Source organism: Sapajus apella, unplaced genomic scaffold, assembly GCF_009761245.1.
Source record: "Sapajus apella isolate SASKATOON/1434 unplaced genomic scaffold, GSC_monkey_1.0 scaffold176, whole genome shotgun sequence".
In the NCBI taxonomy this organism is placed as follows: Eukaryota; Metazoa; Chordata; class Mammalia; order Primates; family Cebidae; genus Sapajus; species Sapajus apella.
Window position 1 is genome coordinate 91,226 of NW_022437116.1, and position 15,902 is coordinate 107,127.

At 36.2% G+C, this 15,902-nt stretch overlaps 1 protein-coding gene across 2 annotated transcripts in view; it reads left to right on the forward strand.

Moving 5' to 3' along the window:
- The window catches only part of SH2D1A (SH2 domain containing 1A), a 25,132-nt gene extending 12,284 nt beyond the window's left edge, over nt 1–12,848 (forward strand). Inside the window, exons 2-4 of one of the 2 annotated variants that reach the window (XM_032268246.1) lie at nt 5,400–5,463; nt 9,901–10,036; nt 11,045–12,848. In XM_032268246.1, the coding sequence (XP_032124137.1) occupies nt 5,400–5,463; nt 9,901–10,036; nt 11,045–11,085 (241 nt within the window). In that variant the 3' untranslated portion in view covers nt 11,086–12,848. Of the gene's footprint in view, nt 1–5,399; nt 5,464–9,900; nt 10,046–11,044 lie in introns of both variants that reach the window. The other variant, XM_032268245.1, reaches the window with a different exon arrangement.
- The last annotated feature ends 3,054 nt before the right edge of the window (nt 12,849–15,902 follow it).

Consider the following 15,902-nt stretch of genomic DNA (forward strand, 5'->3'; position numbering starts at 1 on the left):
AAAAAAAAAAAAAAAAAAAAAAAAAAAAAAAAAAAAAAAAAAAAAAATTAGCTAGGCACAGCAGTGTGCACCTGTAGTGGCAGCTACTTGAGAGGTGAAGGCAGGGGGATCACTGAATTCCAGGAGAGCAAGGCTGCAATAAGCTATGATCACCCCACTGTTCTCTAGCCTGGGTGATAGAGCAAGACACCATTAGAAGAAAAAGCATCTGTCCTAACCAAATATCTCTATTGACCCAAACTTGTGCCCAAGAATGGCAATCAGAAAATGTGTTAAATAAAACCATGTTGATTTAGATTCACATTCAAAATCTGAAACAATTCATTATAAAGTTTACCTTACTGTTTTATGAAATAAAAATTTATTAGGCAAATTAAGTAGCATTACATATATAATACATAATCTATATCCATTCCAGTGTGGGGATCAGGAACTGGGGTTCTAGAGTCAAATGGGCCTGATTCAAATCCCATCTTTGCTGCTTAATCTCTAGTCTAACTTTGGTTACTTAACATCTCAAAGTCTCAGTTTCCTCTTCTATAAAATAAATTTTGCAATATAAAATGAATAGGATTTTTGTGGGGTCCAAAGGCAATAATGCATGTGATATAAACTTAACTTTTTTTCCTCCTAAATGTTTAAATCCTTACTTCCAATATACCTGTATTTGGAGATAGGACCTCTAGGAGGTAATTAAGGTTAAATGAGATTATAAGGATGGGGCTGTAATCTGTTAGATTTGGTGACCTTATGAGAAGAGGAAGAATGCACATGCAAAGAAGAGGTCATATAAACACACAGCAAGAAGACAGCTGCCTACAAGCCAAGAGAAAAGGCCTCAGATGAAACTTACCTTACTAGCACCTTGATCTTGGACTTCCCAGCCTCCAGAATTTTGAGAAATAAATTTTGGTTGTTTAAGCCACCCTGTCTATGGTATGTTGTTATGGCAGCCGGAACAGACCAATACAGATTTTGGTACTAAGGAGTACCATTTTTAGGTAACCAATACCTAAAAATGTGGAAGTGGCTTTAGAACTTGGTAATGTGTGAAGGCTGGAGGAGTTTTGAGGTGTATGCTAGAAAAAAGCATAGACTGCTGTGAACAGAATGTTGGTAGAACTATGGATATTGGAGGTTATTCTGATGAGGTCTCAGATGGAAATCAGGAACATGTTACTGCAAACTGGGAGAAAGGTGTTCCCTGTTATAAATGGTAAGGAACTTCCACAAAATACTGTGTTCTAGTATTTTCCGGAAGGTGGAATTTGTTGAGTAGTAAAATTGACTATTTATCTGAGGAGATTTCTAAGCGAAATATTGAAGGAGTGACTCAGTTCCTTCTGATTGCTTATGGTAAAATGCAAAAGGAGAGAGATGAATTGAAGAAGGAACTGTTAAGCAAAAAGTCACTGGAACTTAAACATTTGGAAAATTCTGAGCCTATGTGTATTGCAATAAATGAGGAAGCTTGTTCTGGAGGTAACACTAAGGGTGTGGCTGGACTACCTATCACTCCTTAAGAATACCTATTATGTTAGCCAGCCATCTCAGCAGAAGTTAGTAATAGAGTTTGGATAAAAGCAGCAGAAATATTACCAGTTTGGACCAAAGGGAACAGGACAGTATGGTATAGTTATTTGTCTGCAAACATGCTTTATTCTTCAAGAAAAGGGAAGAATGACCCTGAGGGCGATTCTGAGATCACCAGGGCTGCCATTCCTACTACAGGCCCAGAGTGCACAGGCCTAGAGGGTAGTGCTGCCTCTACGCTGGTTTCAAAAAGTGAGATTGACATCCAACAGAGCCATATGGGTGGGGCCATCACCCTAGCTACAGGATGTGGCCACGTTATGGAGCTGGGAGGGTGATGCTGCTTTTCCAGTGAACCTGAAGGGCAGAGCGTTGAATCAAATATTATTCTTCAGCGTTAAGAGCTAACGGAGTTTGCCTTGCTAGGTTTTGGACTTGCTTGGGACCTGTGACTCCTTTATTTCTTCCAGCTTCTCCCTTTTGAAATGGAAATGTGTATCCTCTTCCTGTAGCACCATTATAGTTTGGAAGCACACAATTTATCTGGTTTCATAGTTTCACAGGTGAAAATAAGTTTTGCCTCAAGATGAATAATATTGCTAGTCTCACCCATATCTAATTTTATTTAGATGAGACTTTGGATTTTAGGTTTTAAGTTGATGCTAGAATGAGTTAATTTCTTGTGAGGTCATTGGGATGGTATAAGTGTGAGAAGGACATGAGTTTTGGGGGTCAAGAGTGGAATGATCTAGAATGAATTGTGTTCCCCCAAAATATGTTTAAGCTCTAACCTCCAATATGACTGTAATTGGAGATAGGAGGTAATTAAGGATAAATGCGGTCATAACAGTGGGGCTCTACTCTGATAGGATTGGGGGCCTTATTACAAGAGAAAAGGCTGTGTGAGCACACAGCAAGCAGTCAGCTACTCACAAGCCAAGAGAAGAGGGCTCAAAATGAAACCTATGTTGCTGGCACCTCGATCTTGGACTTCCCATGCTCCAGAACTGTGAGAAAGTAGATTTCTTTTATTTATGCCATTCAATGTGTGGTATTTTGTTATGGCAGCCAAGCAGACTAGTACAGCATGTAAAACTCTTGGCATGTAGTAGAAACCAATTAGACAGATATACAATATAGATATAAACCGAGTAGTGGGAGAGAATATTTACCCCATTTAAAAGGATAAGCTGCTCTTAGGAAAATAAAATTACAACTAAGGCACTTTGGAGATAGTCCTAGTTTACAGCATTTTAGACTTGCTCTTCCACAAAAGTGTAATAAAAACAAGCAGTACTTGTTTTTAATTCATATTGTTTTGCTATCACTTCATTTACAATATAGAGTCATATTGTAATGCAGTCATGTGCAATATAGTAATATTTTTGTTAATGATGAACAGCATATACAATGGTGGTCCCATGAGATTATAATGGAGCTGAAAAATTCCTATAACCTACTGATGTTGTAGCCATTGTAATGTCACATCACTTGTGTATTTGTGATGACATTGGTAATAACAAACAGACCATGCTGTCAGCTGTATAAAAGTATATCACAGGCCGGGCATGGTGACTCGCGCCTGTAATCCCAGCACTTTGGGAGGTTGAGGCCGGTGGATCACGTGAGGTCAGGAGTTCAAGACCAGCCTGACCAATATGGTGAAACCTCATCCCTACTAAAAATACAAAAATTAGCCGGGCATGGTGGTGTGTGCCTGTAGCCTCAGCTACTCGGGAGGCTGAGGCAGGAAAATTGCTTGAACCCAGGAGGTGGAGGTTGCAGTGAGCTGAGATCGTGCCACTGCACTCCAGCCTGGGTGACAAAGCGAGACTATCTAAAAAAAAAAAAAAAGTATAGCACAATTACATACAGTACACAATACTTGATAATGATCACAAATTACTGTTAGTGGTTTGTGTATTTACTGTACTATACATTTTATCATTATTTTAGAATCTACTCCTACTTATATTAAAAAATGTTAGCTGTAAAACAGCCTTTGGCAGGTTCCTCAGGAGATATTCCAGAAGAAGGCGTTGTTATCATAGGAGATGACAGCTCCAGGTGTGTGACTGCCCTTGAAGACCTTGCAGTGGGATAAGAAGCGGAGCTGGAAGACAGTGATACTGATGATCCTGACCCTCTGTAGGCTTAGGCTAATGTGTGTATTTATGTTTTAGTTTTTAATGAAAAAGTTTAAATAGAAAAAAAGAAATAAAATAAAAAAATTAGGCCTGGCACAGTGGCTCACGCCTGTAATCCCAGTACCTTGGGAGGCTGACGCGGGTGGATCATGAGGTCAAGAGATCGAGACCATCCTGGCCATTATAGGGAAACCCCATCTCTACTAAAAATACAAAAATTAGCCAGGCGTGCTGGTGCATGCCTGTAGTCCCAGCTACTCAGGAGGCTGAGGCAGGAGAATTGCTTGAACCTGGGAGGTGGAGGTTGCAGTGAGCCGAGATTGCGTCATTGCACTCCAACCTGGTGACAGAGATAGACTCTGTCTCAAAAAAAAAAAAAAGTAATAATAAATAAATAAATAAATAAAATAAATAAATAATAAAAAATTTAAAAACAAAAAAGCTTATGGAATAAGGATATAAGGAAAAACAGTTTTGTACAGCTGTACAATGTGTTTGTGTTTTAAGCTAAGTGTTATTATGTCAAAAAGTTTAAAAATGTTTATGAAGTAAAAGTTACAGGAAGCTAAGCTTAATTTATGATTGAAGAAATACAAATATTTTAAAATAGACTTCGTGTAGCCTAAGTTTACAGTGTTTATAACATTTGAGTAGTGTAGTGTCCTAGGCCCTCACATTCACTCACCACTCACTGACTCACTCAGAACAATTTCTAGTCCTGCAAGCTCCATTCATGGTAAGTACTCTCAACAGATATACCATTTTTATCTTCTATACTGTATTTTACTGTGCCTTTTCTATGTTTGGATAGGTTTAGATAGACAAATATTTATCGTTTTGTTACAATTGCATACAGTATTCTGTACAGTAACATGCTACACAGCCTAGGAGTAATAGGCTATACCACATGGCCTAGCTGGCATACCATATAGGTTTGTGTAAGTACACTCTACAATGTTTACACAACAATGAAATCACCTGATAATGCACTTCTCAGAGTGTATCCCCCTTGGTAAGTGATGCATGACGCCAGTAATATTATATGGCTATATATTATGATAGTAATTTTATAAGAATATAGTTATTATATTCTTATAGTATTATATCCTTATAATATTGCTATTATATTTATAACCAATATTAATATTAATAATTATTTATGCTATTATATTTATAACTAATATTATTAATATTAATTATTAATGTGGACCTGATAGTGTATTATCCCAGTGAAATATTTGCACCTTAAGGTTGTATATGTACTTAAGAAATACATTGTACATGTCAAAATATGTACCTCATGAATATGTAAAATTATTTGTTAATAAAAAATAAAATATTTAAAAAAATAAAAAATAAGTCTATTGTTTGTTAAAACTAATAATTCATGGTTTTATCTATTACAGTGGGTCCCTATTGTACTTTCTTTCTGTCCAAACAGACAGAAAGAAGTAGTTTCTCTCTCAACTGGACAAATCTTTAGGAACATGAGTTTCCATATTTTAAAAAATGAAAAGATAAATCTCACTAGAAACTGTGACTGGGCAGATATAATATGGAGACAAGTTAGATTCACTATTCTTTGCTTCCTGTGAATGCAATGGCACCATATACGTGTGTCCCAGTATATGTGATATTTATATGCATTTGTAAGCTCACATTTACAGCATCCGTTGTTTTTTTGGAATCTTTCAGTAATGGAAATTTATTCTTTCACAGGTATCATGGTTACATTTATACGTACCGAGTGTCCCAGACAGAAACAGGTTCTTGGAGTGCTGAGGTATAGTTTCATTTATTTTTGCTTCTGTGGGTGTCACGGAAGTGTTTGAAATTTAAGCTGGTTTTATAAAAGAGCAAATTATACATTATTAAATGTTCATAATATTTAAATCACTAAAGCTCCAATCCAAAATTGTTCATGGATCATTAAGAAAGCTTTAGAGAATTGTGGTCCCAGTCCTGTTTAGCTACCGTTTTACAGAGTTTTATGAATTTGGGAGAAAGATAAAAAAGTTGAAGGATTATGTCAAACTTTTAGTGACTGTGAAATCTTAGAAAGCATATCAAAAATAGGTAAAATAATTAAATGAACAATTACTTACCAAATGATACCAATGTGAGTGTTGATATTATGGGAGGTTAAAAAACATGATGCTTGTTTTCTAAGAGACCATAATGTCCTTGAGGAGCTATAACTGGAAATTAAACAGTTAGTAGTGGAACAGACTAGGCTTTGTTACCAGGAGAATCTGGGTTCCAGGCCTTGTCCCCCTTCCTCTCTGATAGGTCTATGATCTTGGGCAGGTTTCTTGACTTTTCTGTGAGCCAGTTTCTTCATCTGTAAACTTAGCCGAAGAGTACTCCCTTACTCACAGGGCTCATTTTGAAGAGTAAATAACACACATAAAGAAGCTCTTTGCCACAGGGCATGGCACACAGTGAGCCCTCAAAAAAGTGAACTCCTGAAAATTGTTACAATTCCTACCCATAACCAAATCTATGCATTTAAAATTTTCTGAAGTCTAGACTTTAAAAAGTTAAAATAGCTCTCAGGTTTACCAATCGATCAGTAAATTGGCAAGTACAATTTATAGACCACAAATGTTTTGAACCACTGAGATGAATTAGGGCAAGTTTTTAAACACACTGTTGCTTTATTATGTAAGGATCATTAAAACTGTAATACTAACTAAAGATAAAGTTATACCATTTCTAATCAAAACTATTTAAATCTGTTTATTTAAAAGATTCTATGTATCACTGCAGAGATGATTGAATAAGAAATTAAACTTTATTATGAAGAATAGTCATGTGTAATATATACTTACATACACATATATACATATACACATATATGTGTGTGTGTGTGTGTGTGTGTGTGTTTGTGTATTATTTCACCAGAAATATTTATTTCACCAGAAATATTTATTCCCCCTAGAGAAATACCCTTCAGCTGCTGAAGAATATTATGTAAGAAAAGGATCTTAAATTCTTAGGGTTTAACAACTTTATTTTTAAAACTTGTTTTTCTGCATTTTGAGTATAACATAATATGCAGATTGTCACATGCTTGTGACCATGTTAAAGAAGAGAGGGCTTATTGAACACAAAAGCCCCCTCATCCTTTTGTCTGATTTGACCTTGTTTATGTAATAATATTGCAATTTTCTGCACCAAGAGAGCAGAAGATTGGCATGACTTATCCCCAAATAGAAAATAGTTCAAAAAATTCTTTAATTTTTGAAATGCGTATTGCATTTTTTCTATCTACTAAATTTACTTTCTTAACACTGCTGTTCTAAGGTGAATATTAAACTAGTGTGTATTCTCAGAGCTCATACCACCTGACTGGATGAAATTTCTCTAGAGCATATTGAAGACCAGCTGTGATCTAATACATGTTTTCATGGATAACTAAAAGGTGACAGTATGGGAGATGTGAAAATTTGAACAATAGCTGAGTTCAGTGAGAGGATGAGAGTTGTCAGTGGTCCAATTCTTGTGATAAATGTATTTTCAAAAATGGGTAAATGATAGATATAAATACTGATTTTTGGAACAATGTTTTAGTTTGCCATGCTGCAGGAAAAATCAGGGCAGTAGCACACCATCATCTGTGCAAATATTGTGCTAGAAAGCTAGGTAAGAGAGATTTGTTTTAAAGAGTGTAATAAAATTAAACCCTGGCCCCATTGAATTATGAAATACAGATATCATGTATATTTCTAGTTTTAGAAAGACTTTTAGGTTAAATCATTGCCTAGTGTATTATATGACTCAGACTAAAATTTTGCTGAATTGCTTAGATAATTCTACAATCTACTTTCATTTATTAATATGTGAATTGTTGGCAATACATTATTAAAAATATACTGATATCACCCAGTTGACATCAGTGTCTTCAGGCTTTACTGGGTATATGATCATCAAGAGATCAGCAGATGTTAAATAATTTTCCTTATTAATCTAAGTAAAACACTGTAAATTAGGTCAGTCATTTGCTTATGAAGCATCAGATCCCCAATTCAAATAGCTTCCACACATCCAATATTCCTTTGTTAGCATGGATAATCAAGTGTTAACTACATGTAAATGATGCTTCTGTGTTTTTTTTAATTTTTGTTTTTGAGACAGAGTCTCACTCTGTCGCCTAGGCTGGAGTGCAATGGTGCAATCTTGGCTCACTGTAACCTCTGCCTCCCAGGTTCAAGTGATTCTCGTGCCTCAGCCTCCCAAATAGCTGGGATTACAGGTGTGCGCCATCATGTCCAACTTATTTTCATATTTTTAGTAAAGCCGGGGTTTCACCATGTTGCCCAGGCTGGTCTTGAACTCCTGACTTCAGGTGATCCACCTGTCTCAGCCTCCCATGAGCCACTGCGCCTGGCTATGCTTCTGTTGGTAAATGGTTTTACAAGCCACAAGAACAGCTAAAAAGATGTGTGGTTTGAAATCTTTCCACACCTGTGGAGTGTACAGGTTCTCTTCTGGTTGATGACTCTAGTTTCGCTAGATCCTGTTTGGCTCAGTTCTAATCTGAAAGGCAAGAGACTGGGTCCTGGGATTCGGAGCCACTTCTGCCTCTGGTTGTCTGTGTGACCTTGGGCAAGCTGATTAATTTCTTCGCATTCACTTTTTCTTATCTGTCAAATGGGAATAAGTGAATCAGCCAATTATTGCCATTTTGTGAGGAAATGGTGAAGGTAAGGGATAGGAACATGCTTTGAAAATGAAAAAGTGCCCTAAGGAAAGTATAAGGAGGCAGTTTATGCCTACGGCCTGCCTTTACAATTTGGAGATTCTATCTTGGAACCAAAGAACTGTTTGGACTTCTGCAAGAATGGATGAGGTCTCAATCGAGCTTTAGGAAGGTGGCCCGGTGGCTCATGTCTGTAATCCCAGCACTTTGGGAGGCTGAGGCAGGCAGATCACCTGAGGTCGGGAGTTTGAGACCAGTCTGACCAACGTGGAGAAACCCCATCTCTAAAAAAAAAGGAAGTTGGAGGGTAGGTGAGAGAGTGTTCTACATCTACTGTGATCATATGGCTGCACACCAATATAGAGCTAAAAAGAATTTTTGTCATGTTTTCAATGAAAAATTACTTACCCCAGTGTAAGGAAATGACTGAGTGTTACTATGGGTAGTGTAGTGTGCTATCTTCAGCATACCACTGTCTAGCTGACAAAAGTCTTCATGCCAGCCTTCATGTTTTCTCATTAAATTCTAAAAAGAAAACCAAACAGCTCCCACCTCAAAAATCTTCCAGATGGAATAGCTGAAAAACAACTTTTTAAAAAATACTAGTCATTGGTCCATTGCTCATAGCAATGCTATCTTATTTTATGTAAAATGACAGTTTTGAGCTGATGCCTGAAGCTTGGCTCATAAGCTTTTGCAGGAAATTGTTGTTGATTTCAGGCAGTGTCTTTGCGAGACAACTGATGACAGGAAAGGAACACATTTTAATAGTCACCTGCAAATAAGTGTCTCTTTAAAAACAAATAAATAAATAAAGGTGACCTTATATAGTCTTTCATTTTCATGTCATCAAGAACACCTTGTTACGGTGATGTGCTGATGGAGAGAACAATTTTGGGAGTATAGGGAAGTTTCCCAAGGAGGAAAAAATTTAACATGAAGAATGACGCAGGAAATATTATGAGGTAAAAGAGTATGAGAACTGAACTAGCTGTGCACTGTGTATATCATAACAGCCATTTTTTAATTTCCTGTGTAGCATTTTATATTGTGGAATGATGTCGGGGAGGATGGGTTGTTGGTTTGTCTTTTGTTGTTGTTCCTCAGATTTTTCATTAATGACCTGTAGGATCTATGTTTTGTGTGTGTGTGTGTGTGTGTTTAAATGCATCCCTTCTGTTGGTGAATTCATTGTGGGTAATGGCCTGTATACCCTCAGAGGTTTGAGATGTCTGATGGGAAGCAGGAAGGAAGGGCAGGGCGATGAGCAAGAACTTGTACAAACTAATACCACCCTTGGGAGAACTGAAAGGACAGCTCATTAGCTCCTCTTGCAGGGAAATTCAGCCAACCAAAGTAAGCTCTTCTGGAATGTTGTTTTTCCTTCTTCTTCATGTTTTCAAATATTTCAACAAGTTACACAAATGTTACGTCTCTTAGCATCCCTAGCACATTTTGTAGGTCTTTTTGTATCATTATGAGATAGGTAAATAATTTGCTTGGCCTTTTATTTTCCAGACAGCACCTGGGGTACATAAAAGATATTTCCGGAAAATAAAAAATCTCATTTCAGCATTTCAGAAGCCAGATCAAGGCATTGTAATACCTCTGCAGTATCCAGTTGAGAAGAAGTCATCAGCTAGAAGTACACAAGGTACTACAGGTATGATTTACTTTTAATTTTTGACAGGGTTTGGAAGCTCAGAGTTACGAGTCAGCCTATCCATAACCATATAATCACTTAGAAGTTATGTAAGAAAAATGCAATGAAAAAGTAGATGTAGCCAGCAAGTCAAATGAGAGGTGATAATGTATATGCTATACTTTCAATCTATTATTCTATAAACTTTTAATGAATCTCTGTAAAAACATCAAAAATTCTGTAAGCCTGACTACTCTTATCTGTCTCGTCTTGTTCTTGTCCCTTTTATAGGTAGCTACATATCATTTCACTTCGCTAATTCAGACAATAATAATGTGAAAGATAGTATAATTCAGAGAACACCTGGGGGTCCTTTCCTTTGCTTAGTAAACTATTTTTTCCTTCAGGGACATGAAAGCTAACGTTAGCCTGGAACACACGATTCTGATTTCTGAATTAGTGGTGCTTGAATTGATGTCTTTTTTTTCTGGAAAAATTAAGGAAATTAAATAGTAGACTTTATTATTCCACTGGCACAAATTGTTACATATCCTGAGCAAACCCGTTTTAGTGTATGTGTCGTGCTTAAGACTGAATACCAGCCAATGTCTGTAGCTGTCTGACATGTGACTGTTTACTCCTCTATTGAATGGGGCTTATCATTTGTTTAGAGTAGGAGGATAGGCCTTGACTGAAACAATAAAAATGAGTTGTTATATCCCTTTTTGACGGGGACCTAGGCTCAGGCGTAAACTGACAATTAGACTCAAGTAGTGAATTAAATTAATGAATAGTTAGCCTTTATAATACAAATGCAAATAGAGCTCTAATTTCCAAGTTGGCTAATTTTTTTTTTCTGCCCAGTATTCTTTATAACTCAGTTTTAAATAAGTTACTTAATGTATATTATTGTGTTGTGTCATTGTAAGTTTTATGCAGGTGGAAATATTATAAGTTTGAGTTAATCTGTAATTTTAATAGTAAATTTATCTTTTCTTGATTTTTGCTATTTTTCTTTAGGAATAAGAGAAGATCCTGATGTCTGCCTGAAAGCCCCATGAAGAAAAATAAAACACCTTGTACTTTATTTTCTGTAATTTAAATATATGCTAAGTCTTATATATTATAGATAATACAGTTCGGTGAGCTACAAATGCATTTCTAAAGCCATTGCAGTCCTGTAATGGAAGCATCTAGCATGATGTCAAAGCTGAAATGGACTTCTGTACATAGTGAGGAGCTTTGAAATAAGGATTGGGAAAAAGTAATTCCATAGGTTATTTTCAGTTATCATATTTACAAATGGGAAACAATTTAAAGCATAATGAATACTTTGTAAAGGATTAATGTCAATTCTTGCCAAATATAAATAAAAATAATCATCGGTTTTTGTGAAAAGCTCCATTTTCAGTGAAATATTATTTGATAGCTATTAATTTTAAAATGTGTTGCTTGATTGTATGGTGGGAAGTTGGCTGGTGTCCCTTGTCTTTGCCAATTTCTCCACTAGCTATGGTATCATAGGCTCTTTTGGGATTTTTGAAGCTGTTTACTGTGTGCTAAAACAAGCACTAGACAGAGTGAAGAATTTATGTTTAATTCTGAAAGCAACCTTCTTGCCCAGTGTTCTGATGTTGGACAGTAAAATCCACAGGCCAACCTAGAGTTTAAAATCTTATAATTTAAAATATGCTCTAAAAATGTTTATCATATTTGATGCTACAGGATTTGAAATTGTATTGCAAATCCAATGAATTGAGTTTTTCTTTTCGTTTACCTCTGCCACAGTTGTTTCTGCCACATGCAGAACCTCATTTTGAAGGGAAACTTCAGCAGCTGTAGCTCATGAATAACTGATTTGTAACTAGCCTCCTTTTAAAGTAACCCTACAAGACCGCTGGAAAGTTTATGGTTATATTAATTTTTTAACAATTCCAAATGATTGAAACCTACACGAGAGTCAGAATTTTATGCAGTATTTTATTCTTACATTTATATTTTTGTGATTTTTGTTATTGATTAAATGTCACTTTGCTACAGGGCTCACAGAATTCATTCACTCAACAAACATAATAGGGCACTGAGGGTATAGAAGTAAAAGCACCTGATCCCTGCTCGAAGTTCCCTGTCTCATTGGATGAGAAAACAATAACAATAAAAGACAGTGAAAGAAAATAACAATGAAAGACAAGGAAACAATAACAGTGAAAGCTGACAAGTACATGATAAGCGAGGTTCCCCGTGTGTAGGTAGATCTGATCTTTATAGGCAGATAGATCTGGTCTTTAGAGGCAGAATGAGCCAACACAAATACTCTGGTCCATGGTCCATAGGAAAAGGCTAAGCTTCACTATAAAATAATAACTTGGAATTCTGGGTTGTATATGAGTGTTGGTGAACTTGGTTTTTAAATAGTGAACTGCTGAGAGACAGAGCTGCTCTCCATGTGCTGGGCAAGACCTGATTTCTGAGTATTTAATATGGATGCCATGGGAGTACAAAAGTGGAGTATGGCCCCAGTAATGCATTATGGGCGGTTTACCATTTCTTGAGGTAAAAGCATCACTTTAACTTGTAAAGGAATTTTAAAATCCTACTTTCAAAATAAATTGCATATGATTAATAGTTTTTAATTATATGGCTTGAGTCTCCATTGTAATAGGTGTAACTAATTTTAACTCTTTATTATGTGTTAATTCTAGAATAATCCTAAACATATGAATTACGTTTGCATGTTCATTTCCAAGAGCCTTTTTTTTGAAAAACAGCTTTTTTGAATCAATAGTCTTTCACATTAAATAAAGTGTTTGAAAGCTTTATTTACCTAATTTGTCTTGAAATGTTTCTTATAAAACTATTCAGAGACTGATGCTATTAATAAATCAAAAAGCATTGATAATTGATGAAGCTTATCTTACTTATCTTATTGGACTGATTCCCTGGAAAAGGTAAGTGTTTTTCTGATTTTGTTGCTGCCAAAGTTCCCTGTTGATGAGCCCACTCCCTGTTGTCTTTGGCTGGCCTTTTATTCATCAAGTTTTTTTGCACCTTTTCTTTCCCAACATGAGGATCCTTGCTATTTTCCAGTACATAATCACTTGCACCTTTACAGAAAGGTCATATCCTTGCCATATCTAAAATATTGCCATGCTAACATATTATAAGACGCTGAGTCAAGGTAGAAAAATGCACAATATATTTCCAAGTGTGCAGCTCTCTTCGGGATAAAAAAGTGTGCTAGCAAGCCCAAAAGGGACATGACAGCTTATCAAATACTTATTCATTTCCTCTGAAATTTGTTCTTAAGAGATAAGGTCAGTTGGGAGACGAGCTTAGGTAATTGTCTGTTTGGCTGTTACAGTCAGGGAAACTTTGTGGTAGTGCACAGGTAGAATAAGTCTATAGAGAATGCCTCTGATTAAGTCCTCTGCTATAAATAAAGGGCTAGATTTAAGATATTATTTGGGGTAGAATGGACACAGACTTAAAAATGTGAGAAACAGCTTTAAACTATGTTAAGAATGTTTCAACATCAGCTTATGTTTTATTTGACTCGCTTTGTTAAGCTCAGAATCCAAAGTCTCCTCCTAGTAAAACCCAGATTTGCCCTTGAGCATTTCAAGGTTATAGGGATGCCCGGTCTTTCTGTTAGGATGCTATAAATTCAACTTTGACGCCTATGTTTTCTATTGCAGTAAATGCAATACCGTTATTTTGCAGTTTACAACCATTGGGGAAGTTAAACTATCCAGTTTGGACATTTTCATAATTGGGGGTCATTGGCTAAACGTGTAGTAAAAGGCTGAATTCTTATCATTAGGCCATTTAGTTCTTAAATGAAGATTTTTTTTTTAATGTAGGAAGGTGTAATAAGCCTGACCAACTGTCTGGATAGAGTCTTAACATATGTGGAATTGAGATATATATACATCTTGGTTGCACACATACACACAGAACTGTTTTCTCACAAGATGATAAAAGGCGATACTACGTATCACATTCAGTATTGGACAGAGAGAGTAAAAGCAGGAATGCATGAGACCTGACTTTTTTTTCCCTGACTTTTTTTTCCCTTTTTTTTTTTAAGTCACCTGGTGGGCCATTTTATTTTATTTTTATTTAAAAAAATTTTTTTTAAGTTCTGGGATACATGTGTTGAATGTGCAGATTTGTTACATAGGTATGTATGTGCCATGGTGGTTTGCTGGACCTATCAACCTGTCATTTTAAGCCCCACATGCATTAGGTATTTGTCCTAATACTCTCCCTCCCCTTTCCCCTCACCCACCCCCCTACAGGTCCTGGTGTGTGATGTTCCCCTCCGTCTCCATGTATTCTCATTGTTCAACTCCCACTGTTTTTCATCTTTGTCACTAATTATCCATGTGACCTTAGGTAAGTCAGTCTGTTACTGTTATTGCATTTGCCAAGTAGGAATAATTAAGTTGTACTAACCTCACAAGATTATTAAGGTACAAGAATTTATGTATATATGTGTGTGTGTGTAATTATATGTATAAATTTAAGGTAGTAATATTACTGAATGTTTAAATAACATTAATTGATATTCACAGATTTTTAAAAGGGAGGGTGAATAGGGAAGGGATATGCAAAAATCTCCCCATTTCCTTTAATAATTCTCTCTCTATAGGAGCTCCTGCCCTTTAAAAAAATACCCTGAGTGTGAGGTGGGATGCATATTTTGAAAAAAAGTTCCAGATGATTGATACTAACAATCCCCTACTCCTATTGATTTTTACTGATGGGTTGTGTTGAGATGATCAAGGTTATCTTCTACTCCATGATTCTTTTAACTGTGTTTGTATGTGTGTGTGTGTGTGTGTGAGTGCGTGCGTGTGTATACACATAAAAAAGGAGCAGGGCATTTTGAAGCGGTGTAAATTGCAGGATTTCCAGTAAGTTTCAGTAATGGGCTGTTTGGACTATATGTGCTCCACTAGTATCAAGATGAATTTTTGAAGACCTGTTGGCCAGATTTCCCAGTGTCACTTGTAAATGTCTTCTTGTGAAAAACAAGTGCCAAATGGCAATTGTAATTGCAGAGGATTTTTTTTTTTAGTGTTTCATGATTGCCTCCGCTCCCTGACACCCTTCTCCACTGGCCGCCGCCCCAACATTCATGTTTTGCCAATGCATTTAGACACTCTGAACTCTTGTATGTCTCCCACCCTGGTTTTTATAATTTTTTATTTTCTTTCTATAGCTGAGAAAGGCACCAAAATGAGAGCGAAGCCGTTTTAAAAGTCATAGCCTAGAGGCATTTAGATTTGCAGCAGCTACTCTTCTTTGTTTATTAAATAGTCATTTGTGTCAGAGATCCTATTTGTATGAAAAATAAAAATGAAGAGATGTCTGCTTGGGATTAGTGACTTTTTGATTTCTGTACCTACATTTTCAAGATGATGTGGTTTTATTGTTCCCTGTTAGTGAGCCACTTTTCCTATCTCAGGTGACCAGACTGACTTAAGAATGCAGTTTGGCGCATGAATAAATGGGACGCATTGTTCATTTGCAATTTTATTTTTTAAAAATGAAATATTCAAAGTACTTTTCTTTCAAATATCAACACATAATGTTTAACTTTAAATATTTACAGCATGTTGTTGTGATGCTCTTGTAGAAAAATGCATGCTTCTGGCCTGAAAGCCAGAGCAAAATGCAAAAGACCATTTAACTGCAGCCAGAGAACATGAACCTGTACAGTATCCAGTCACTTTTCAGCACAGGAGAGCAGGAATACAAAATTGGAACCTATTGTTTCCTAGCAACATGGCTCAGACCATTATAACACAATTTTCAATATGATTAGAACCTCTAACTGTTGTTATACAGAAACTGAAAACTTGGCATACACTGT